At 42.7% G+C, this 26,776-nt stretch overlaps 1 protein-coding gene across 1 annotated transcript in view; it reads left to right on the top strand.

Annotated features, from left to right (window-relative positions):
- Positions 1-5,510, top strand: part of ILP1 (GC-rich sequence DNA-binding factor-like protein) — a 53,089-nt gene extending 47,579 nt beyond the window's left edge. Inside the window, exon 6 of the mRNA XM_087375797.1 lies at positions 5,123-5,510. Coding sequence (XP_087231923.1) covers positions 5,123-5,315 — 193 coding nt within the window. The 3' untranslated portion in view covers positions 5,316-5,510. The remainder of the gene's footprint in view (positions 1-5,122) is intronic.
- The last annotated feature ends 21,266 nt before the right edge of the window (positions 5,511-26,776 follow it).

Raw genomic sequence — 26,776 nt, 5'->3', positions numbered from 1 at the left:
TCACCTCCTCTTGGTAGTCTAGTCTTCTAGTTTTGCAGTGAGGGTTTCAGCCCCTCCATACAGTTGTATTCAGCCCTTTGGGCATTCATTATTTAGTTGTATCTATTTTCCTCTTCGGAGGTCCACTACATTCTCTCGCTCTGATTCTCTCACTCACATCCACAGCTCACTTTGTGTATTGAGTGCATCATCTTATAGTTGCAGTTAGTATTGGGCAGGAGAGAGAGTGAGGATAGTCTATCTCCCACTACAGGGCCGCCTTGACATACCCTTTGAGAGGCTGAGCACACAGCCCTATAAGGGCTTACCTCTTGCCTCAAGCAGCGTGCCAAGGGTGGGACAGCAGGACCAAAGGGTGGGGATACAAGCTCCCTACACAGGCTTGACCAGGGTGCCTCAAAAGGACCTGTCACAGTGGCCTATCTACACTACCCTCGTAGGGGACAGGAACACCTACAACATAGGCCCTCACTCATCTACCCTAGCCTCACACTGGGTGGGCACATCCACAAGCAAGGCCCTCTCTCTCTAGGTGACATCAGGAGATGACTCCAACATCTCCTCTCAGCTTCTAGATGGAACAAGACGCTAGGGAGCTGGGTGTGCTGCTGGAACAACTGGAGGAATCCACCGTGTGATACTTCATTGCTGAAGACCGCTAGAAGTACTGTCAGAGAAGTCCCCTCTTGGCGTGAACTGCCTCTGCACGATCACTGGAAACCTAGAACTGTTGCTCCTAGGCCACAGGTGCTAGGTACACTCCTTTGGTATAGTACTGGTACAATGGTTCATCTGTTTCAACAATCCAACTGTTTGTACTGGCACATCACTCCAACAACAGGTACTCAAGCAATAATCCGCCTGATACTGCCACCGGTGCAAGGTCTGCTTCCTTGCATGGGCACCTGTATTGCAAAGCTAGATAGCCCCCTCTAAAGGCCTCTCTCAAGTCCAAACTGGTACACTGTTGCCAGATCGATGAACTTCAGTGCTTCAATGACTATGGCATATAACAGCTCACAAGGATCAATCAACTGTGTTTGGATTCCCACACTAGCAATCGGTCGACCCATCCGGATCTCCAGCAGCTCATTAGACAAGAGCTTCAGTAGAACACTAGGAGACCCGCTCTGGATTTGCTAGGTCGTAATGCCCAAACAAAATACATACTGAGAACAAACTGCCACCTGAGTTAGCCGGAACAACTCCTCGTGGCTCGAGCTCCTGCCTGAAATCATGCCTCGATGAATGACTCCCTTTCCCTTGCACCTGTCTGGTAGCTACCACTGCCACAAACAAGCAGGTGATCCTCAGTCTGGATCCAGAAAGCCGTCCAGCAGCACATCTTGCCGTGTGCTACTAGAAGGCTGGAGTGTACATTGTCGTGGTGGTAACATTGGCCAACTGGTTACTGGGCCCCTTACCGTTCCTTTAGGGAAACTGCCACCAATAATGACCTTTTTGGCCCTCTTGGAGTGGGCTGACCCGACCATTTTTGACTCTCTATGAGGACATCCAGTGGTACAAGCACAAAGAGGTCCTACTCATGGGATTTTAATGCTAGGACTGGTGACATGCAGGTAGAGATCCTATATTTTAAGGAGGATCCCACTACACAGAGAGTTCAGTCGTCGCTGACCTCTCCCATGGATGGTAGTGAGTTTTGCCACATGTGAAAGCTTTGTGAATAATTAATACCTTCAACTAGTTTGTAACCTTTGCAGCAAGCCTTGCTCTGTATTTTTGTATTTTAGCATCAGAATCCCTCTTGAACCTGTAAACCCTTTTACTGCCTATTGCTGATTTACCATGTTGTAACTCACAAAACTCCCATGTTTGATTCTTCATGATGGAGTTATATTCAGGTTCCATGGCATCCTGCCATTCTTAGCTTTTGGCAGCTTCTATAAAAGACACTGGTTCTTGCCTGTCCAATCACATCTCTCCCACAAATGATGCATGCTGCATCTCATCTGTAAAAGCTAGAATATCTCTCAATGAGCTTTTTCACTCTCTGAGATCTTCTCTGATGGTGTTCTCTGGAGTTTCCTGTATTTCAGAATGTTTTATTAAGGTCCAATTTGCAAGCTTCTTTCTTGAGTAGCAGGGGAAGTTCCTCCTCAACCTTATTTTGCTTAGCCTTGCCAAGCTGTTCTTCCGTTTCTACTGGCTTGACTTTATCCTTGTCAGGCTGTTTAGGCTGTTGGAAAATCTCTTGCTATCTTTCTTCCTCGTCAGCATCCAAAGTAATTGGCTGCTGCTTTTGCTGCTGTATACCAGGCTTAAACAATGACATCCTTGATTATCAGGTTCCTGACTTGCATCTCATACAGCCTATTGCATTCCATTCATCTTCATAACCAACCAAATGATGCATTTGACTGATTTAGCATCTGTCTCCTCTTCTCATCTCGAACATGAGCAAAAGGTTTTAAATACAGCTGTGTATCTACCGAATACATCACCTAGTCAAATTGTCACAAATTTGATTCCTGAAGAGGCTTTCACAGGAAGGAAACCAACAGTTATAACATCTCAGGATCTTTGGATGTAGCAAAGCTCTAACAGATTCCAGTATAGTCCTCTTCTTTCAGCCACCCTCTTTTGTTGAGAGGTTTATGAAGTATTGAGCACCATCTAGAGATTGACCTCAATGCATCCCAAATCTGTATGCACTGATTCAAGGACGTCTTTTTCTGTGTGCTTGATCCTCTGGAAAGGTGATCTCTATGTTGTTGGCGTAAGAACAGGGTTGACGAATTTTTAGTCACATGTGGCAACCCATACACGATCAATTTTCTATGAAGCTTTGCTAAGCTTTCAAAAGTTATATGTCCAGTCATACGAGAGCTGCCCATTCACTCAATGTTTCTAATCAAAGGATCCATTTCAGATGAAAAACACCGGAGTACTAGTAAAAAACCGCCCTATCATCTCATGGCTAGTCATGTTTGTCTAGACAAAATTTACCTGTTTCTAGAACTGCAAATGCACAGGACAAAAGTCTAGTTCCTCCATCTCACAAGAAGTTAAGTTGACATCGTGCCTCACATCAGAAGCCAATTTGTCAATGCAAAACGGTTATGGAAAGTGTTGAGAAAGTTCCAGTAAGTGTAAGAACAAACACTCTTCTACCTTAGAGCTTCAATCTGTGATTGACATAAACTATTGTTGTATAGAACAAGAAGATATAAGATACAAAATACCGTCTTTCCGAGGAGCATTTCCAGAAAGCACCACAAGATGAGCTGAGTCTCAAACTAACCCTAGACGGCAACACGTTGCAAGGCCCCTTCACAAGCGCTAATCACAGACAGATGACAATTCCTTGACTGTCACAACCACCTTAGTGCTAAGCATGTTAAAAAACGATGTTTGCTTGGGCAAGTTCTGTTTGGAAACGGATCCAGGCCTTTTCATAAAATTTCCTTGACGAATTCCATTCTCCGAGAGTCATTCAGAAGCTGCTTTCGAATGTTAATGGAAGTAACCATTCAATTTTGGGAGGTGTAGTGCATACAGGTTCGGAGCACAAGCAAGGGCTTGGGCGATGGTCATCCTGTGTGCAAAATCTGCGGGTTTTCCGTGCCCTTACAGCTCACAGAAAAATGAATTGAGAGAGTGCGGGCCACTACCTGCATTGCAAGATGTGGGGGGATCCTTTTGGAGGTCCTTGAGCTCCTTCAAGATGTGCTTGGAAGCCATGAAAGTGAGAAAACTGTGGATGATCCGCAGCAGAGGTCCAAGTAAAAGAGATGAAATGGTGTGATTGAGTGGAATAGAGGAGAGCGCCTTTAATAGTGGGTCAATGATTCCGTATGTACGTATTTTGCGCACATACAAATCCGCACACTGGAATTTGTACGTGGTTCCATGCGTATGTCAGTCATTCACAACGGATGACTTTCATTTCTACCTTGCTTTTCCTCTCTTAGGGCTTGTTTCCGCAAGGGTGAAGTGCGAGCACCCAGGTGCCCATTTCACCACCTTGAGGGTTCATGCGTGCAATTTGATGGAGGTGCGAGCGGTCATTCAGCCACTTCGGTGGCCACAATTTCTGGGCTGATTCATTCACCCACAAGTTTTTCCCTTGCAAAGAACCCACAAGTGTTCAAGAGAAAACTCTCTACCCAGCCAAATGTATGAGTCTCATACAATTTCCCTCAGAAGTTAATGCAACATATAGGCGGAAAGCATACAGGGACATCGAAATCTAAATTAAAAGTTACAAGTACAAAATCACCCCGCTTGGGTATCTCAATTTCTCACGTAACCTCAGGCACTCTATAGGCTCATACCCCGAGTTCCCTAGAAGACTCGTTACTAACTTAAGATGCTTGCTAAGCCTTAGTACCTTCCCCCGTGCATTTAATTAATTAAGACTTTTTCGGGTCTTCGGTAATTCATTAAACTAACGCTTGCCCCTAGGCACATACCTCTAGGTGCATCTCAACTATTTTCAGCAGACACTACTACCTTTCCTACTGGAGCAAGGTGAACTCTTCATGGATTTTCTTTTTTTGCAATAGCTATGTCACAAAGATCAGATCTAGCCTAATTTTAGCGTACAGTGGGCTACCACATTGAAGTTCCTCCCCCCCCTCAGCGAGGGCATCTCTGTGGGAGTTTCTTCGAGATAAGGATTCATCAGAAGGATCTTCTCATGTTTTACTTTCCAGAATAGGTAGATTACTTGAAAGCTTTCAAGAACCTGGAACTGGTGCTTCAAATCTTAAGGAAGCTCGGCTCATAAGGTTGTATAATTCAATGAGAGTTTTGTACCTTGTAGCTGGTCAAGCTTCAGGCACTCTTCAACTTCTGTGCAGAAGCAGAAAATATACTTGATTCATTTTTTTGCACTTATGAGGCATGGAAAACTTTTTTGGATGCAGTAACCCTTTCCCCCCCATTTACATGAGTTATTTCTGTGACAAACCAAATATTGAAATTTTCATAATGCTCTGGACTGCACTCCATGAGTTTCTCCGACGTACAAATAACTTTGGTTGTTGAATACAGTTGGTTTCCAATGTGAACGATAAAAGCTGCCACAGAAGGTTTCAAGTGGCTAGATATTGGTTTTTAGATTGCTGAGTGTTTCTTCTTGTGTGTGGATTTGTAGGCCAAAGCTTGAACCTTTGGTGGATTTGCTGATGAGTATTGGGAGAACGGTTGAAAAACGAAGAGGAGGAGGAGCTAGTGTAGATGATGTTCTAGGGCTTGCAAGGCGTCTGAAGCGCATGTTGGTTGAACTTAATGAATATGACAAAGCTAGATGGTTATCAAAGACTTTCCAGCTGAAAGAGGCATTGTAGCTATTTTTGACTGGCAAAGTGAGCAGTAGTTTCCAAAATTTAGAAACCAAGTTCTAACTAGTACTGTCTGTATCTTTATTTGTTATCAAAATAGAAATTGCATTGTGGACCAACAAAAAGCTGAGTTACAATACAAAAGCTCAAGATCTCTGATATCATATGTGCAATTCTTAAAAATATTAATGTCAAATTGCTAATTGCCGACGAGAAAAATTGGTGCTTTATGTTGGAAATAATATATAGTGGTCGATTTTTTTCTATGTATGCACAAACTTAGAGATTGAGTTCAGATGAATATGTTGAAAGTATAAAAAGTGAAATAATTTTCATCTCTCTTGTGCTTGCAAAGAAAGATGCAGCAGCAGGATCGTTGGCATTTGACTCATCTAGCAAAGACGCAATGCTTCCAAAATTGGCATTCTAGATATGGTGTCTAGTCTCTTTAAGCAAGAAGAGGCAGCGTATGCTTGGGTACTACAAGAACATAAGCGGATCTTTACTCACTAAATCATTTTTATTGTTTTTTACTTTCTATTTTTATTTTATTCTTATTGTAATTGTTTATTTTTCTTTCTTTATTTTTTTTGCTCATTTGCTGCTTGCAAACTCCCTTCTTCTCCTTTGTTCACTCGCTTGTTTTATTAAAAATTATAATTTGTAAGATTGGTTATATTCTAGTCTTATGAAGTTATATTTTTAAGCAAGAAGAGACCTTGGTTGTGCCACATGTTTTTGTGAAAATGGTGGTCAACCAATGCAAAAATTACTTGTTGCATTGTGAGGCCTTTAATATCCATACACATTTCTAGGCCTTTGTGGTTCATCAACATTTCTTGAGATATGGACAAGAAAAATGTAGTTAGTGATCACCAATTTCTCTCCTAGACTTTCTTTTGGAAATTGCGTGTATTAGGAAAAAAGGGAGCTCATTTTGGGGCATCTTGGCAAAAAATGAAAAATAGCTCTCAACCAATGACAAGAGGGCTAACGTTATGTTGAGAAAATTAGAAAAAAGACAAGAAATTAGGTAATGTTAGAACAAGAAATATTATTTTATGCATAAACAACTCACTTATAAATAAAAAAATCTTTTCGAGATCCTCACAGGATTTTACTCATCTCTCTCTCTCTCTCTCTCTCTCCGCGTTGGCTCTCTCCCGTTGCCTAGCCCACTGTTTCCCGTTGCATCCCTCATTGTTTCGTTCTCTCGTTGCCTTCCGTTGGTTGCTCCGCTATCTTGTTGGTTGTTCTGTCCTCTTGTTGCTTCCCGTTGGTTGGTCCGCTATCTCTTTGGTTGCTTCGTCCTCGCAGCCCCTCGCCTCTCGCAGCTCCTCGTAGTTTCTCCCTCTCGTTGGTTGCTCTATCCTCCTGTTGTCTCCATCACCTCGGGAGCTCCTCCCTCTCGTCGATGGTTCCACCTCTTTGCCCGTGTAACGCCACCCTCTCGCCTACCCTTAGCCTAGCCTCGTTACCCCTTAGCCCTCCTCTGCCTACCCTCAGTCTAGCTTCACCACTCCTTAGCCCTCCCCGCCCTATCTTATCTCGTTGCGTCACTTGGCTGTCCCCTCCCCATCGTGGCACCTGTGCCACTCCTCCATTCTCCTCCACCCTCATCCATTCTCCTTCGTTCTGACCTACGGCCCCGCCTTCAGTCCCCCTTCAGCCCCCTGCATCGAGCTCTCTCGCTCCCCGTCATTTTTAGTCCCCAGGACGGGGTGTGCCTCTCGCCATGGGAGGGGGGGGGGCTCCCCTCCCGCTCCCGTTCCCGCTTCCGCTCATGCAGTAAGACCTGCACCAAACACGGGATCATCTAAAAGAAGGGGAAAGGTGGCAAAGATACAGATAAAGCCGCCAAGAAAGACGACAACAAAACCAAGAAACAAACACAACTGAAACTCGAGGATGTGAATACATGCTACAACCGCAGTGAACTCGGAGTTGACCAACAAAGCAAAGGCGGGGTCCACAGCCTCAGCTTCAACTTCAGCTTAGGTTTCAGATTAAGTCTCAGCTCTCCTCATCCTCAGCTTCAACACCAGCCTCAGCTTTAGTCTTAGCGTCAACCTCGGTTTTAGTTTTAGCTCCACTTCCATCAACAGCCTCTACATCCACAGCTACAGCTACTGGCACTGATATACCCCTACCCATGACATCGATTGCTCTAATCTTCACTGGCATCATCGCTTCTATCTCTCCTTCTCCTGCTACAAGTTTCTCTTCGATTATGACACCTACTTTGGAGGGGTCATACACTGTTCCGCACTATGCCTCGACCTTTCTCTCCCCTCTGCCTCTCAGTCAGCCCACGTTCCCACACCCTGCTGGGATCGACTCCTCCAGGCCACTATCATCTCCATATCGCACCCATCTCACCCAGTCATCACCCAGCCTCCAGTCTCACCCCCACTTTTATGCCACAGAACTTGCTCATGGAGGTACATAGCATTCGAGAGCGAGAGATGGAGTTGTCACGCTTCGCATAGGAGTAGACACGCTTCACCCACGAGCAAGCGTGTCTCATACAGGAGCAGGCTCAGGCTATCCGAGATCAGGCTGATCTTATTTAGAGACTCAGATAGGAGATCTCACAACTCCGACAGGAGGTCTCTGCTATACGTACTGTCCCAAGGAGCACCCCAGTTGTGGAGGCACAGATTGCGAGCATGCTATCTGTTATCGAGGAGACATCCAGATGGGTCGACGTAGCCAAACGGGAACCTGCAGGGGTAACCGTTTCGGTTACCCTCCTGAAGCAAGAGTAGAGAGCCAGTAAGGCTCTCAACATCAGAGTATGTGGGATCCCATGCATTGAGGCTACACCGATGGTAGATGTGACGGCCTTCGTGGCCACTACTCTAGGGGCGACTGTTGAGAGAGCATGGCGGGTAGGGAGGGACCCCAACCGAGAGCAGCCTCTTATCATACGGTTCCATGATGCTCAGGCACGACTTTCGGCTTTACGTCATAGGTCAGCCTTACGAGACCAGTTAATGATCTCCATGGATGGGGACCTCACTCCAGAACAGGTCGAGGAGAGGTTTTTAGTTGCAGCAGCAGGATCAGGTCCACAAGGAGGGGAAGTGGGTAGTAGTACGAGATGGACGACTCCTTATAAGCCCCCGTCGGGCACCCACCTCCCCTCCCACATAGGGGGCGGGTTCTATGAGACTCAGATATTCGAGACCCTATCCTGTACCATCTGGAACTGCAATGGTACCTTATGGTACAACCAAGGAAGTTCTCGGAATCCTATACAGGTCACGACATAGTCTTTTATACAGACACATTCGAGTCTAAAGCGCCCACTACCAGTAGTCAACGGGTATACATGGGAGTCTGCCTACAGAGATGAGACGAGGGATATAGGAGGGGTTCGAGGGTCAAGAGGAGTCACAATCCTTTACAAATTCACACTTTTGGGGTCATCTCAATGGAGCAGAGAGATGCACATTCTAGGTTTCTTTGGATCCGGATTCGGCACATAGAAAGCTGGGATCTGTTTATTGTAGTTTGCTACTTCCCCCCTGAAACCTTCATGAGACATCTCCATTTACTGCTCTTTATCTGTCCACCATTGTTGATTTCTCTAGTCACAGAGAAGTCCTCCTAGTTGGGGACTTCAACACGAGGACAGGCGCTCGTCAGGCAGCGCTCGTCAGGCACCACTCCTTGACTTCAGGGATGATTCCACTCTACTGCTAGACATTGACCTTGAGGAGGTAGGTATGCTACGGGTTTCGGCTAATAGACGAGGACCGTTCACATCTATGGGCAAGCCCTATTAGACCTTGGTAGGATGCATGATCTCATTATTTATAATGGTCTTGACAGATGGCCCGCATCAGGTGGTTTCATGTGCTTTCCACATGGGGGAGGCTCCAATGTTGTGGACTACCTCATGGGATCCTCTGCCTTCACATCTCGTATCATTGACTTTACTGTAGCACCTCTCCCTCTAGGGGCTGATCATACCTATCTTTTCTTTAGCATTTCTACTCCCCGTTGCGTAGCACTTTCCACCCCGCTGAGTTCTTACTTCACCTACTATGATATACGCTTTGATCGCGATCACTCACCTACTTACTCTACCGTCCGTACATACTTCTTGTTGGGATATCTCAAGGTGTATGCCTTAGGCACACCTTATGTTTCTATGTGTGAGCGCTAGAGGCATAGTTAGGTGTCCACAAGCACAGTTAGGTGGTGGAAAAGCCACATAGGATGATTGAGTGAATCTAGGAGCAGATTGAGGAGATGATTGTGGAGCTTTGAGGTCATCAGTGATGTCAGTGACCTTGTATGAGGTGCCTACTTAAGGACCTCTTTCTTCTTCATTCTATAAGCAAGTATTCTGATTTTGTGTCCACTCTACTCTTTCCTTTTAGTGTTCCAACATGGTATCAGAGCCATTTGATCCCCCTTGAGCCCATTTCTGCCACATCATCATCTTCTTCCTCTTCTTCTTCTTCACCATCTCTCCCTCTTCTTCCAAAAATTTGCTTGAGCTTGTTCTCCTCCGTCGATTCTCACCCATTTCCCACGCCCTTTCTGCTGGAGATCCCTCTTGTTGGGGCGAATTTCGGGCTGCAAGCAATTGAAGAACTACGCACACTGCTGGTCGCCATTGCACGAAAGTCGTCGATTCTTCTTCCTGCGATTTCTCTGCGCCTGCTCCATCTTTGTCTAATTCCTTTCAGGGCAAGCTTCTCATACCTAGAGCTACCTTGTGCTGAAATCTGAGCAGCAATGGCTGCATATTGAAGGAGAAAACAGAGAAAAACCAGTCGACTTTGTTCAAGAAGGTGAAGGCGACCTGACGCGTTTTTTCGCCTCTTCTTCCCAGAGGATCTACTGTGGTATACCAGCTTTCTTTTGCCTCAGAAAGCCCCCTTTCTTTTGCTTTGAAGAGTGTGCTATGAGCCCTCCAAGTTCAGCTCTCTAGTTTTGACAGTTTTGACATGCTTTTGAAAATGATGCTACATAAAATGCTACTCTAGCATTTCTGGTCTTTTGAAGTTTTCAATAACTTCACTACAAGTGTTGCTTCAGTTTTGTTTTGACTTGCTAGACCTGGTTGTGATTGGAAAGTGTTTATTTCATCCACTTCTATGAAGCATGTAAAAAGAAGCATCATTGTTTGAAATCTAGTCACTACTATTTGCTACATCAAGTGCTCATACTTTGAAAGTATTTCAGTTATTTTTGCCTTGTAAGAGAGATAGACACTGCCCAATATCTGGGTTAGACCCTCTCATGGCTACCTTATATAATCTTGAGAAGTTCAATGGAAAGGGCTTCCATACATGGCAAATGAAGGTGAAATTTGCATTGATGCGGGAGAACTTATGGGGACTTGTCAAACCTACTCCTACCGCTTCTTCTACGGCCTCACATGCTGGACAATCTTCAACTCCGACACGACCGACAAGGGATCCAGCAAGAGAAGAAAAAGCATATGGTATAATTGCTTTAGCTTTGGGTGATGATTACATACATCATATATCTGACTTGGTTTCTCCTTCGGAAGCTTGGCAGAAGCTAGACTTGATTTTTGGTACAAGCTCTCACATATCTAAACTATCACTTAAAATCTCTTTCTTTGAATTAAAGATGGCAAGTGATACTACTTTAGCTGCTCATGTCAACTATATGTGGAGTCTTATGACTCAATTAGCTTCTATCAACTCTCCTATCACCCCTGATGATGCTATGGCAGTGTTACTTAAGAGTATGCCTGAAAGTTTTGATCACATTGTAAGCACTTTGAAGAATCTTCCCAATCCTAACCTTGAAGGCATCATCTCAGCTCTCCAAGAAGAAGAAAGACATATGGAGCTAAGGAAAGGCAATGACACTGCTTATGTTATGAAATTCCAGAAGGGCAAGTATACTCCTTGCAATCACTGTGGAAAGACAAATCACCTTTCAAAGGACTGCTTCAAAGTAAATCCATGCAAGCACTGTGGCAAAAACAACCAATCCATGCAAGCACTGTGGCAAAAACAACCATAGTGAGAAGTTTTGCAGAGCCAAAGCAAAGACAGAAAATGCAAATCTACTTACAGTGAATGAGCCTCCACAAGATGAGGCATCCTTTGAAGATTATGCATTTTAAATCATCTCTATGTATGCTCCAGATCTCTCCTTTTATATCAAGGTACTCAGCCTGGATAGTCCTCCAAAATGAATGAAAATAAACTATTGTGTTTTGTGTGTTTCGTAAACACCTCTGGTCACCTTATGATGTAGGCCATGTGTATGTTTTGTACATTTCCCCCTATTTTTGTGCTAACTCTCTTTCCGTTAGTGCTCTCTCTCTCTCCATTTTTAACACAGCCCCCTTTTTTTGTGCTAACCTCTCTTATTGTTAGTGCTCTCTCTCTCTCTCCCCCCCTCCCTCCCTCTCTCTCTCTCTCTCTCTCTCTCTCTCTCTCTCTCTCTCTCTCTCTCTCTCTCTCTCTCACATATTGACAGTGACCCTATTTTTGTGCTAACCCCTTTTACTATTATTGCTCTCTCTCTCTCTCTTTCTCTCTCTCTCTCTCATTTTGACATTGCCCCCTATTTTTTTGCTAACCTCTCTTATTTTTAGTGCTCTCTCTCTCTCTCTCTCTCTCTCTCTCTCTCTCTCTCTCTCTCTCTCATTCATTTTGACACTGACCCCTATTTTTATGCTAACCTCTCTTATCGTTATTGCATGCTCTCTCTCTCTCTCTCTCTCTCACACACACACACACACACACACACACATGCAGACGCAAGCATGCATGCACCCCCCTAATCCAATAGATTGGGAAATGTACAGTAGAATGCGATTTTAAAAGTTGGGAATTTTCGAACTCTCAAAATCGCATTCTTCTACACATTTTTTTAATTTTATCTTAGTGAGGGCATGGTTGGAGAGAGAGAGAGAGAGAGAGAGAGAGAGAGAGAGAGAGAGAGAGAGAGAGAGAGAGAGAGAGAGAGAGAGAGAGATAGAGTTGAAGGGAAGAGAAAAAATTAGAATTAGGAATTGAGCCTTACCCTCCCTTATGTGTCATCATAAGAAGGGGGGAGAAAAACTAGAATTAGCAAGTGGGCTTGAAGAGCTGAAAATACAAGCAAATATAAATTTATACCAATCTCCCTCTCTCTCTCTCTCATGCTTTCAACTCCCTTTTGGCTACTCCTTGCCTTCCAAATATACAATTAAAGAATTGTACAGCACTAGAATGTGATTTGGAGGGTTGGAAATTCCCAATCCTCCAAATTGCATTCTGGTGCACAATTAGTTTACTGCAAATTTGGTGGGTCAAGAATAGTTAGAATGGAGTTGAAAGCGAGAGAGAGAGAGAGAGAGAGAGAGAGAGAGAGAGAGAGAGATACTTAGTTGAGGAATCGGAAGTTCATTGACATCATAATCGTGCTCTATTTATCCATAGTCTTTGTTATGTACATATTCACTGATTTGCCTTAGCATTCATCTTCATTCATTCTAATTAGTGCTTCTTAGTTCACGTATAGTCTTTGTTTCTTTCCAGATTCATGGATTTACTCTATGTTTACATTTCTTGAAATTCACATGGGATTTACTCTCTGTTTACATTTCCTAAAATTCAGATGGGAATTTTCATTGTGAGGAGTCTTTTGTTTAATTGTGCTTTCTCAATGCCTAGACTATATGCTCTCTCTCTCTCTCTCTCTCTCTCTCTCTCTCTCTCTCTCTCTCTCTTACCAACCGTGGGTTTTAATTGTTGCAACCAACCATAAAAGTGTGCAATTGAATGCAATTTGGAGGAATGGGAACTTATCAACCCTCTAAATCACATTTTGTTGCTCAATTTCTTTTAGTGCCTAATTTGGATGCAAGGATTCTTCAAAGCTTTTTTGATAGTAAGATGCCATAGGGATGCCATACATACATACATACATAGAGAGAGAGAGAGAGAGAGAGAGAGAGAGAGAGAGAGAGAGAGAGAGAGAGAGGGGCATTCTATGGGATCATAAAATTTTCTTTTTTGCTGAACTTTGGTTGTCCAAGGAAGGGATTAAAGCATGAGAGAGAGAGAGAGAGAGAGAGAGAGAGAGAGGGGGGGGGAGGGGCATTATGTGCGATCATAAAATTTTAAAATTTTACTGATTTTCTGTTGTCCAAGGAAGGGCTAAAAACATTAGCATAGGCACGTGCGCACGCACGAGAGAGAGAGAGAGAGAGAGAGAGAGAGAGAGAGAGAGAGAGAGAGAGAGAGAGAGAGAGAGAGAGAGAGAGAGAGAGAGAGAGAGAGAGAGAGAGAGAGAGAGAGCAGCATTTCAATTCTTAATGCAAGGTGTAGATGAAGCATTTCAATTGTTGATGCAAAGTGTTAGAAGAAAGATCCCAAATTCTGTTAAAGAAGAGGGGATTGTAGAAACAAAGAGAGCAAAGTACATGCATGAAAGAGATGAAAGATGAAAAGCAGAAAGCAAGTATGAAAGGGATGCCTTTTGCAAAAAAGACAATCCCATTTTAAGAAAAGGACTCAGAAGCCATGAGATTTGATGCTTTTTGAATTTCTAAAGAAGTTTGATGCTCAACAAGATTTTGATCTTTTCTATGAGATGTGGAACAAAGAGCTAGATTATGTTGCCATATTGGAGATGCACATAGATTTTTTAGCAGAAGAGCTAGCAAAACTTAAAAGAACGGTAGGGTAGTCATAGAGGACAAGGATTACATTCATGTAAAGGATCTATTAAAGGAACAAAATATTAGATTCCCTGTGAATAAGGGATTTGATACCCTACCCCAAATATACAAGGCCAATTGCACCGATCATGCTAAAAGATGCACGCTCTTAGAAGAGAGTCTTTCTTTTGTTATGTTCCTACATGTTTATTATGGAGGTCTTGAAGACATACCAGAAGAGGCTAAGGAAGATGCTCAGGAAGAAACATTTTTTGAAGAAAAAGACTATCGCATTGAAGGGGCACATGAATTAGAAGAGCAAGAGAGCATTGAAGAGGCACATGAATTAGAAGAGCAACATATTAATCTTGAAGAAGAGAGCAAAGAGGCTGCATCTTTGGATCTTATAGCTTTGAATTTAGAAATACTTTGATTTTGAGACATGTAGTCCTACTATCCCCATGCTTCCATCCTTTACTATTCAAGATCAAGAGTATTAACTACTGTTTGTTAGACATACTCATTCTCTTTGACTTGAGAGAAGATTATGCCATTGCATTGATTGCTCGAGCTTGTAGTTTAGACAAAGAGGTTGGAATTGAGGATGATGAATTGATGATTCTTGAAGATAAATTTAACCCCAAGGGAGTCCTATCCATGTGTTTTTCAAAAGCCACAGATATCGATGAGATAGATGATGAGACCTTTAATCAGGTCAAAAAGCATATGAATATTCAATGAGATAGATGATGAGACCTTTAATCAAGTCAAAACACAGATGAATATTCATCCAAAGGTACAAGAATAGAGAAAAGTAGAGAGTAGCTTGGAAAGAAGCACGAATCTTCGAAAAGATAAAATTTCGGAGGATGATGAGAATATTAAGTTACACTATCACTCTTTTCTTTGCTAAATCATTTTGTTCTCATTATTGTTTGTTTGATATTGTATCTGTACATTGAAGATTACAATTTTCTTTAAAGATCGATGGGGAGTAGAGAAAGGGGACTAGGACAATTGTATTCCCTTCACACTATATCAAAAAGATGTCTTCTACCAAGATTTTAATTTACTATAGATAGTTAAGCAACGATGGAGAGGCTGTTGTCTATTTTTCAAATATTTGTCAACGTTTCTTGGTGGCTACCAGGTGAACTGGAAAAAAGCCCAATTGATATCAATTGAGAAGTTATATGCCTTGGATATTTTTGGGTACTGTCTAGGCCAATTTGCTCAAGGGCAAGTTACTTTTTGACCTACACGGTGTATGCTCTAGCACATGGAATTAAAAATCCTATACATCTCGATGGTTATGGGAAGCACCATCTTATAAGGTTTAGAGAGTCAGTTTGAACTCCAAAGGCTAAATGGATAGGATGGCAAATCGATGAGAAAGAAGCAAAAGAGTAAATATTTACTACTGCTGCTGTATTTTCGATTGATACAAAGGACTATGACAAAAGATAGTAAACTTTGAATTTTGTATTAAATTTCTTTAAATACATCATATCTCTCTGTTGTTCTTGAATGGGTTGTACATTGATGCATCTCTTTATAAGATTTTAAGCTCTATCAATCCATTTACAAAGACGAACATGAAAGATCAAGAGAAGCTCATAGCTCCCCCAGACTATGAAGTGCATGCAATGGAGATGATGGAGGATCTGCAGGTGAACCAAGAGGAATCTTTGAACGAAGGGCAGGAAATCTTGATACCGATGCAATGGGTGCTAGGATCCTTCCAGCCAAAAAAAAGAGAATCTATAGGCACCCATCAAGAGCTCCCCTCCCCGCTTCATGGATGGGCCCTTTACAACAGACAGAGATGCAAGAGGTAGGACACCCAACTCTCAACCCAAGGATGGAGCAGGTAGAGGCACCAAGGGAGCAAACACAAGTGGAGGAACCAAGACACTAGACCACAGAAGAGAAGCTGAAGGCGTTGCACCAGAAAACACATGATAACATCAATCGGAGACTCAATAGCCTAAAGTTGAGGAGAAGCCACCTCCTAAAGGTGAAGTGGCTGCTTTTCTTGACAAGGACAGGCTTGAACAATCTATAGACTAGCTTGAATCCCATGCCTTAATAGGATATCTTTTTGGTCCTAGACCTCTAGCTGCTTTTCTAGCGGGATGGCTTATAAACAACTAGATAAGGAAAGGGCTAGTGGTCACTAGTGTTAGATTCTTAAGAAGAGGGCTCTTCTTTTTCCTTTTTGAAATTGAGGATATGGTCTGGAAGGCTCTTCACCATGCCCTTTGGACCATAAGGCATCAACCTCTATATCTAGAGTTTTGGTCCCAAGACTTCAACCCTGATAAGCCCAGATCCATCTTTGTACCTGTTTGGGTGGAGCTCCCTGATCTTCCCTTTTCTCTAGTAAACCAAGCTCCTAATCTCTACAAAAGCTTAGGGCAAGTGATAGATGTGGAAAAGGAGCAATTCATTAATCCTAGAGGCCACCCCTAGGTGTATGTGAGATTGGATGTTGTTGAGGAGCTCCTAGAGACTCTGGTGATATTCAGCAGGAATGGGAGTGTTTATATGGAACGGCCCCTGGTATACAAGAAACTTCCTACCTCATGTTTTTTGTGTGGGTTATCAACTCACATAGTCAAAAGCTATGCTCTAAAGAGAAATGGTTCTAAATAGTAGACCAATCTCCCTCCTAAACCAAAGTGGACTGTCAAAGGCAGGCCAAAAAACTAGGACTTGGGAAAAATTGCAGAAACAGTGGAAGATATCAATTCAGAGATGACTAGAAGAAGCCTGTTATACATCAAGAAAAGGAGAGGGTAGCATTCCCTCTGGCAACCAAAAACACTTTTGAGGCCCTTATTGACCAAGAAACTGAGAAGTGGATACAAGATGCATAAATGGATGAAGATGAAATCAAATGTGGGTGGTCTAGAGAGTTTGAGGAAGATGTGAATCAAGTAGATGCCAGTATGAGTGAATCAAAGTTCGGAAACTCAGAGGAAGAGCTCCCCTTGGCTCAAAAATAGAGTACTCCTACTGCCCCCCCTGCCCAATCTCAAGTCACTACTCTAATTAAGAGAAGGATCTCCCAAGTAAAGGGTTAGAGTGCCCCACCCAAAAGCCCAACCCCCAAGGCTAAAAAGGGGAAGAGTAAGAATGGTAAATAAACCATTCACTTTTCTTACTCTTAATGTATGTGGACTAACTGACCCTTGGAGGAGTCAGGGACTAGCCAAGTGGTCGAGAGACAGTTCTCTATCTCCTACATTTCTGTGTGATGTAGACATACAAAGAGCTATGGATTATATGGATATATTCTGTAATTCATTTGGGTCAAAAATAAATCACACCAAAACAGGGTATGGATTATTATCTGGTGACAACCAAATCCTTCTGAACCAGCTTGGTTATAAGAAAACTCCCCATGGGCATATATTCAGATTGCTAGGTATTCCAATGGGTTTCAATGTTAAGATGATAGACATATGGGAGCGGTTCCTAAAAAAGTTCAAAAAGAAAATAGACAATCTTAGGAGATTGTAGGCAAACTTGGCAGGAAGAAGGGTAGTACTAAACCACTGCATTTATCCAATTGCCATAATTTATCTCTCATGCTGGTGTCCTTCTAGAGCAAGTCTAGAAAAGTTCATAAGGCTCTGCAGATCCTTCTTATGGGGTGCGAGTGACACTAGGAGAAGGATAGCTAAGGTTAAATGGGCTTTCTGCACTAGACCAAGGAAGGAAGAAGGCTTGGGTGTCATAAATATACAACTGGCAACCTATAAATTAGTAGCTACGTGGATAATTAAAGCCTTCACTACTCTTGAAAGTGATTGGGCTAACCTCCTTCTCAGGAACTTCAAGCATGTAAGGCCTCACAGAGCTCCTAAATGAAAGGATTATCCCCTTTTAGTAGTTATTGGGAACCCAAAACCTTGCACCACTAAAGTGAGCCAGCTGTGGAAAACCCTATGGGTGGCCTTTGAATAGATAAAAAGCCACATCACTCTCTCTAGGAAAGGAAGCTATATGGCGTTAGATTCAATCTGGGTTTCTACCTTTTTCACAAAACAACAGCTAAGTGACAATGAATTTTTGAGGGCATGGCACTTCTTGTTGGGGTGATTTATGGGATAAGAAATCTCAGATGGAAGAATTGGTTGGAGATAAGAAGAAAATTAAGACTCTACAATGTAGACCAAGAGTTGATAATGGGCAGAATTCAGCTGTGGGAGGGGGACATCACTTGGAAAGGGGGAAGAATTCTTAACTTCAATAGAGAGTTTGGATTGGTAGGCAGCTCAACCTTCTTACCTATACCCACTCCATCAGAAGGCATAGAGGAGATTGTTGCTAAACTTAACTACAAGTGGAACAATTCTGTCAATGACAGAAAATGGGTTATCAGACTTGAGCTGATTTGGGACAGAAGAATTCCTGAGAAAATGTCCACATTGTTATGGTTAATTCTACACAAGGCTGTCTAGACCAACTGCAGAAGTTTCAGCATTGGTAAGGGAGATGGCACTTCCAAACAATGTGTGGGCACTAAGGAAGACATCTTCCATCTTTTTATAGTGTGCCCCAGAGCAAGAAAAATTTGGAAATATGTGTAATTAGGAATAAGTGAACCTATAAATTGGAAGTCTATTCTCTTGGGATATGCTCTCAAAATACCTTATGCTACATGGGCACTCATCAAGGCTTATGCACTATGGTTTATTTGGATATCCAAAAATGCCTTTCAATTTAATGATGAGGTTATGCATGCTGAACAGATCTTTGCTAATTGGTACGAATGCTATGTTCTTACTAACTTATCAATATGTGCTGTGGTCCAAGTCAAATTTTTATTGGACCAAGAATATCACAATTATAATGACCAATTATCTCAACTCTAGGCAGAGCTGGAAGAACACATACAGGAGGCAAGGAGATGCTCCAACTCACGATTGGATATGCAAGCTCAACTCCTTCCATCCCTCTTCCCAGTTAAATTATAACTTGCTGATAAGAGTTCCTCTACTGGCTATTGTGTTTATGTTATTGCTCATCTGTTTTCTCTCTCTTCCAAGGTCTTCTGCACTAATGTTGGATACCAGGAGTGCTGCAACCCTCCTAGTTGCCAGAACAGTAGCAGTTTTGTGGAGGATAAAGTCAACTGTAGCACACTGTCTTTTTTTTGGATAGACAAAGTTGCGGCCTAGGTTCGGATTATGTGGCACAGCTAGCCTTCAACAAGCATATCAACACTTGAGCAGATTTTACTGTTGAAAGCTGTCAATTTGATTTTAGGCTCATATATTATTTTGGCACTAGTTTTGATGCCTTCCACTTTTAGACAGTGGATTTCTAGTATGCATGATAGTCATTCCTCTCTAGAGGAGAACATCTTGTCAAATTTTGACACCATTGTACAAAGCATATGATTAGAATATAATCAACTTTTCTTTGTCCAAAAAAAAAAAAAAGCACGTTGTTGCTGATGGCCGGATTCCGAAGCGAACTAATAACTCTGCTCAGGGATTTCTCCGATGTGTTCGCGTGGGACTATGCGGACATGAAAGGATTGAATCCAAAATTTTGCTAGTATTGGGTTAATCTGAAGCCAGATGCGACTCTGACAAAGATACAATGCTATCACATGAATCCGCATGCAGCCAAGTAAGTGCGAGAGGAGCTAGAGCGCTTACTATGGGTGGGATTCATAGCACCGATCAAGAATCTAGAATGGATTTCACCTATTGTCATTGTGCCAAAGAAGAATAAGAAATTATAGATTTGTGTGGATTACTGCCAGCAGTTGAATGTGGCCACGGTACAAGATCCCATGGTACTAGCTCTCGACTACTGAAAAGAATAACTCTGTCACAGAAAGAGAAGGATTGGGCATGACTTATTTAGTCAAAAAATTTTGGCATTACTTGTTGGGCCAACCATTTGTGTTCCATGTTGATCATTCCGCATCGTTGTACTTAGTAAAACAGCAAAGTCTTACGGGTTGATTGGCACATTGGGTGTTGTTACCTATAAGAATATGACTTTGATGTTATTCATCGGTGGCTGAGCTTGCAGCATGCGGTAGCAGATTACATATCTCAACTAGCGTCTAGGGAGCTGCCAATGGGAGTGGAAGATGAATTTTTTGATGCAAAGCTGGTGGCTATTTTCAGGGTGGATCCGATCAAGGTGGAGTCAGAAGTGGTTTCGGAAGGTCCGTGGTCATGGTATGATAAGATGCTCTCATTCCTGACTACTGGCATAATGACCAAGTACATGAATCGAGACCAAAGGAAGTGATTGGCACTGCGGAGCCGATCTTTTGAAGTAGTATTAGGCTAGTTGTATTGACGGCATCTGACGGAGGCCTTATTGCGGTATGTTCAGCCTCATGAGCAGGAGGCAATGTTGATGGAAGACCATTGAGGGGTTGCCGGTGGTCATTTTGCGGGGGAAATAACAGCAAAGAAAATTCTACAAGCAAGCTTATGGTGGCCAACCATGCAGAAGGATGGTAGGTGGTTTGCAAAGAGTTGCAACCTCTACCAACTGTTGGGCCAACCCACAGATTGCGATCGAATGCCGCTCAACCCCATCTTACCCCACTAGAGCCATTTCAGAAGTGGGGTTTAGACTTCATGGATCCATTTAGGCCAGCGAGGCTACCTGCACATGGAATTGTTACGTGTTGATAGCAATTGATTACTATACCAAATGGGTGGAAGGCTAGGCTTTAGGGGATAATACCGCAAATTTGGTTGCAAAATGCCTATACCGAGATGTGTTCACCCGGTTTGGTTGCCCAATTGGAATCATCAGTGGCAGGGGTACCCACTTTGTCAACAAAGTCATTAAGCAGATGAATTCTTTTTATATAGTGATTCACAAGAAGTCTTCTCCCTACTATCTGCAGGCTAATGGGTTGGCTGAATTAACAAATCATACATTCAAGCAGATTATTTCGCTGTTAGTGAATGAGCACCACACGGATTGGGATGATAAGTTGCTGGCAGCATTATGGGCTTACTGCATATCTTTCAAGGTGGCAACTTGGTTTACTCCTTTCAAGTTGGCATTTGGGCTAGAAGAAATTACACCAATCGAGCATATAGTTCCTAGTTTGCAGATTGCGGTGGAGGACATGCTTCTTCCACTGGAGTCCATGGTGTTCCACTTGGATGATATGCAGTTGGAGAGATACTATCTGACTCTGGAGGTTCAAGCAGGGCTGAAGCAGAGGGTGGATTTGGCTTTGAAGAAAAAATCGTTTGAGTGTGGGCAATTGGTGCTGTTGTTCAACACTCGTTTAGGGCGGATGCTAGGAAAGCTGAAGTTGCAATGGTCGCGTCCATTCTAGATCTTTCATGACTGCGGGTCTACATTATTCTATCTTGCGGACTTGCAAGGGAGTGTACTTCCACATCTAGTTAAATGGTTTTTAGCTGCGTCCATATCATCATGATGGTAGTCTTTAGTGCCCCTTTTCGATATATAATGATGCGCAACTTTCCTGGGTTGAGGTGGAGGTGGTGGAGCAATCACATGAGGACATGTGGCATAAGGGTAAGATGCATGATGACAACCACCTTCTGCAAGGTCCTATCCCAGCTGCCACCATGCAACAACCTATTGTCAAGGCAGGGTATTGGCAATTTAGATTGCAATCCTTGGTCATTTCTTTGCATGTACCAGTTGCCTACTTAGTATTCCTCATCGCACTCTCATTTCTCTTGGTGTCCTTTGGCATTCTGTTGGTTTACATTGATTCTCAATCCATCGATGCACGTCTCCAATGTCTGCGAATCCAAAGCTTTAGCAGCATCGATTGGTAGAGGGTGAACATTCACCTAGCAGCGTTAGTGCTCTGTCACCAGTAGCAGCATAGCTGGTGATGGGATCAGTTGTGGAGTTTTTGGGTGAGCATCGGGAGTTGACCATTCAGTTGATTTATCAACGATTGTATTTATCGATGGATGGCGGCTTGTTTGTGCAACCGGCTTGTTCAGCAGAGGCGATGATGGCTGAGTTTGGAAATCCTTCTAGAGGAGAGTACAAGCTTAGTTCATGCAAGGATGTTTAAGTTTGGGACCTATATCATTGGATCCTTGAGTTAGTTTGTTTGTACAAGCAGAGACCTACGCGATCACTCCAGGTCTCCAGGGATGATTGTGGTAGCTGAGCAATGAGCAGTGCCTTGGGCATGTGTTTTGAAGGAGTGCATACATGCAGAGGCTCAGAGGATGGCAACGACAGTAGATAAGAAGCAAGCCGTGAACTCAAAGATTGGCCAAAATTTGGAGATTTTATTCCCTTTACAGCTTGAGTCTACTGCACCTCAACGGAATACTACATTAATTCTTACTCTTAAGCCCAAAGGACCTCTGCAGGATGAGGCTAAAGGTTCATCTGGTCAAGCGTCCAAGAAGCAAAAGTGTTAAGGGCCTCGTATCATGCAAGGAGTAGTTTCTTCTCTTGCTTCCCTTACTCCTTCTCATGGAAGTGGGATGGAGAGATTGTTCCACAATGAGGTGTCTTCAACCTAGATCAGTGTAATGCATCCGCCTCCCCCACTGGTAATAGCAGAACATGTGATGGTGTCGGTAGCACCTATGTCCACCGAGATGGGTATTTTTGGAGAAAGTCTGCTAGTTGGTGGCTCACTCACTCAGAGATGGTTGGAGCAACTTTAGCGCATAGTAGCTGCCACAATGGCAACCTCCACTATGGTGGGAGCCATGACTGAAGCAATTTGAGTGTAAATAACATAAGATCTTGCGGTGGTATCTGAGCCTGGGGTGGTCTTTTCAACACCCTCAACTGGGATTTCCTTTAGTTTGCAACCAATGCATGTGCAACTGCAGTTTTGTGCGCACTTTCTCGCTTGCCTTGACTATGTTCTACAGGGACCAATTCTTAAAGAGTTGCGAGTTTGGAATCTGAAGTCATTCAGTTATGGAATGAGAATGAAGCCCTACGGAGTTAGCAAGCATGGATGCAGCAACTCGAAGAGTTGTGGTCCTGGAAGCATAGGTTCAGGTTGCAGAAGCACACTTGGAGGCCACTCAATAGTTACATTCAGAGTATGTTTCTGACATTCAGAAGGAATTGTTACACTGACATTCTACCGATGGACTGGCTGAGTATTTGCGGGCATTTCCTGGCACAGTCAGTGTCAATATGGAGCAGATGGGTTTTCTCCTGGATGCTCTCCAAGGGGATGTTCATGTGGAATAGGATAGGCAATTGGCAGGCTGGCGCGATGCAATGGTTTTGCAAACATGTCAGGAGATAGTTTCACAGCAACGCCGACCCAAAATAGATGGTGATATGGGTGCTGGTGTGGGCTCTAGACTGCAAAGTGGTCCTCAGATGCAAACAGTTTTTGGGCCGATACCTACTGGGGAGGATTGGCACACAAAGTATGAAGAGTTGGCTGAAGGCATTGTAGAAGCTGTTGTTCGCTCAGGCAAAAGAGTTTAGATGCTGAAGATTTTTATATGGATGTTCAATGTAGGGCACTAATTTGGAAAAGGAAATGTGGAAAAGAAATTGAAAGAATAAAAAAAAGTTTTTTGGTAGAAGAGCTCGGGGTAAGAGTGAAAACTCCTTACCCTATATTGTTAATAGAAACTAGGATGCTACCTCTGGAAGGGGAAGAACTTTTCTCTCAAAAATAGAATCCTCTTTAATGTAAGGAAAGACAAAAAAATGTATATTGTCCTCATTTGTTTTAGTACATTCCTCTCATTCTTTGGTTCCTCATTTTAGATATATGGAAGTCTTTATAACATTTTCTAGTATCTCAGTAGCTTTAAACTGATCTTGTGTAAGTTTAGATACGTAGTTTGCTAATTGTCTTACTTTCTATGTCTAGGTGAGTTGTGTATAGAACTCTCTAGATTTTGTTATTAATCCTTGAATACTTTCCTAGTCTTGTGTATGCATATGGGTGTCTTGTGGACTTTAATACAAGCACTTCATATCTCTCTCTCTCTCTCTCTCTCTCTCTCTCAGCTTACAATGACAAGTCTCTTATTTTCTTCATGTTGCTTTCTACAAAACATTTAAATGAGGCTAGTTACTTCATAATATCTTGTTATATTTCAAATCTAAATGAAATATTTGAAAGAAATTATATTTACTTCCATTTAAAGTAGACGTTAGGCATGTATCTGAAACTATATGGCCATTGACAAAACTTCTACAATGACACAAAATACACATTTGTATGGGTTGAGGGAGATTCAAGTCTCTTTGCATTTTGAGAACATCTTCTATGAAATCTAGATCTACCACTACAATGAGAATATGTAAGAAGATAGAACCAAACTTATACTAATAAAACACTTTATTGCAAGTAGAGAACTTTAGCTACAAAGACCATCCTGGTCCTCCTCATCCCTATGGCACTTGTTGGAGGACCTAAAGCTTACAAAGAAAGCATTACAAGGAAAAACAACACACACATAGACACCACTACCGAGATGTTCTAGATGAACCATGCAATGAGCCATGTATATAATCCACCCGCATTTTCCGATTACAACTCTGTCAACCCAAAGATTTTGGTGGAATGAAGGTGAAATACTAGAGCTAGGCACACCTCCATGAAAAATGTTGCACTATAATGTGTCGTTGATCTCACCAACAAAATGTTGCCCTCCATGTAAAGGATAGGCACCATGCAAGGGTTGTATTTCCAACAACCCCCTCAAATTGAAGTTGGGGGCAAAAGATAGACAAACTTTGATTAAAAAACCTTTACCAAATCTGAGGTATCACAAAACAAAGTGATCTTGCTAAAAGAAAAGCATAAAAGACCCAAAAAGAGATCCCCCCCCCCCAAACAAAAGCAAATGAGAGTCGAGTCATTAAAAAGTCATGAAAATTTGGCATTTATTGTCATAGAAGGAGAAACACCCAAAACCAAAGTCCAAGGATAATCAAGACTATTGCAAGGATTTCCAAGAGTCTCTTATTCAAAATCAAACTGCAAACACAACCTAAAAGGCCCATTCGTCATCATCGATTGAGCTTGAGCTATCAATGCACAGACCTGCAATGTCACCTACAGTATGCACAGTCTCCTTGTTGACCTTTTTCTTGGAAGCTACATGGTCATGTGTCTTGTATCATAAGTCTTCAGGTCTGGCCTAGTCTGTAGTTTCCTCCACTCACCTTTCTTTGAACCTTTCTTTTTATCTGTTATAGAATATGCACGTTCTTCTTCCACATATGATACTTGGCAACACTCTTCATCTAGTAAGGTAGGTATCATCTCATCCGAACACATGTTTGCGTTCACCCGAAGGATTTTAACTACGTCATTATAAATTGGAGGTTAGCTTGATAATAGAATTGCTTTTGAATCGCCATCAACCCTAACACCTAGATTAGATATTTGGTGAAGAATTGAATGCATGCAATTCAGATGCTTACTGTGGGGGTTAAAGGTCACTGTGCCTTAACCCCAGTTATGTACAATACTCAAACACATATATAAATGAATGAAAAAGAAGATTAGGGTGGTTCTGCACCCACCAAACTTGTGTGGCTCTCTGTCTCTCTCTCTCCTTCTTCCGTTCTTGCTTCCGTTGAGAGCACTCTCAACTAGTATCAGAGCTCGGGTGATCTAGCTGAGCGTGCGTGAATGCTTGAAGCTCAGCAGCTCTGTGAGAGGAAGCAGAAGCTCTGTGGGAAGCTTTGTGGGCGACTTTACTTGCATCCGAGTGTGCAGAGACCTTGAAGGAACCTTTGGAAAAGTCACTTTGGCTTTGCGAAGTGGTTTTGAGAGCCTGTTAAGAGCTTTCAAAGAAAAAGTCGTTTTTTGAGCTTTTCCCTGTTCCGTTCGATGACAGAGACTCCGTATTGACTTGTAGAGGCAACTATTGCTTGCTTTTGGTATCCACTTCACTTCAAGAGCTTGGAAACACCTTCATTCTTGAATCTGGGATCATTTCATTGGATTTCTGACTCACTGTGTCAGTTCCTGCGTTTTTTGCCCGGGTGTTGGAACTCAAGTTTGGAGCAACCATTTGCAGATCTGTCAGTTCCGGTGGACTCAGGAGGTCCTAAAACTTCTATGTTGCTCATCATTCGCACTCCGGTTGAGTTTACAAACAGCTCTGTTTCCAAAAACGTTTTTCAGTCTGTGTGTTGGACCCAGTGATTGAGACCACGGTTTCCAAAACCGTCTGTCCCATTGCGTTCCGGACGCCCAAAAACCCCTACCTGTCAGTTCTTGCACGATTCGGTGGAGGATTTTCAGAGGTATAGATCTTTGTGTATTCGATTTCGTCTCTCTGTTATGCATTTTTCATTCTCAGAGTTATAGATCTCTGTGTATTCGATTTCGTCTCTCTGTTATGCATTTTTCATTCTAAGGTTTTGAAACCTTAGATTTATGCCACATGGCAGTGGATAAGTATTGACTCCCATTTCTCACTCATCGGTTGGGATTTTGGAGTTTTGGCAGAAGAGAGATATTTGCAGATTTTCTTGCCGAGTCCAATTATGCGATGGCGCCCATGTTTTGAGGCATCTGAGGTTCTATTTTCAATAGCGCTCATTACCGTGGGACTATGATTTCTTGAGCATACCTTATGCAGATCACTCTGGTTGCAGTTTGAGCAGTGTGCGCTCATTTGTGGTATGCATTGGGTTGCAGTGGATGATTTATAGGCCATTTGGATGCATTGCGGTCCTTGTTGGATGCGCTGATAGGCCCAAATTGCCTTGTGGGATGCTATTTTTTATGGACGCTTTGCACATGGATGCTATTTTAAGCTGAGGGACAGCTTTGACACATTGCAGGTTATGCACTGATAGTGCTATG

The sequence above is a fragment of the Dipteris shenzhenensis genome, chromosome 6 (assembly GCF_047967505.1).
Source record: "Dipteris shenzhenensis isolate YYH24624 ecotype China chromosome 6, Dip_SZ_1.0, whole genome shotgun sequence".
Lineage (NCBI taxonomy): Eukaryota > Viridiplantae > Streptophyta > Polypodiopsida > Gleicheniales > Dipteridaceae > Dipteris > Dipteris shenzhenensis.
Note: the sequence above shows the minus strand (reverse complement) of the source record. Positions and strands in the feature narration are given on the sequence as shown.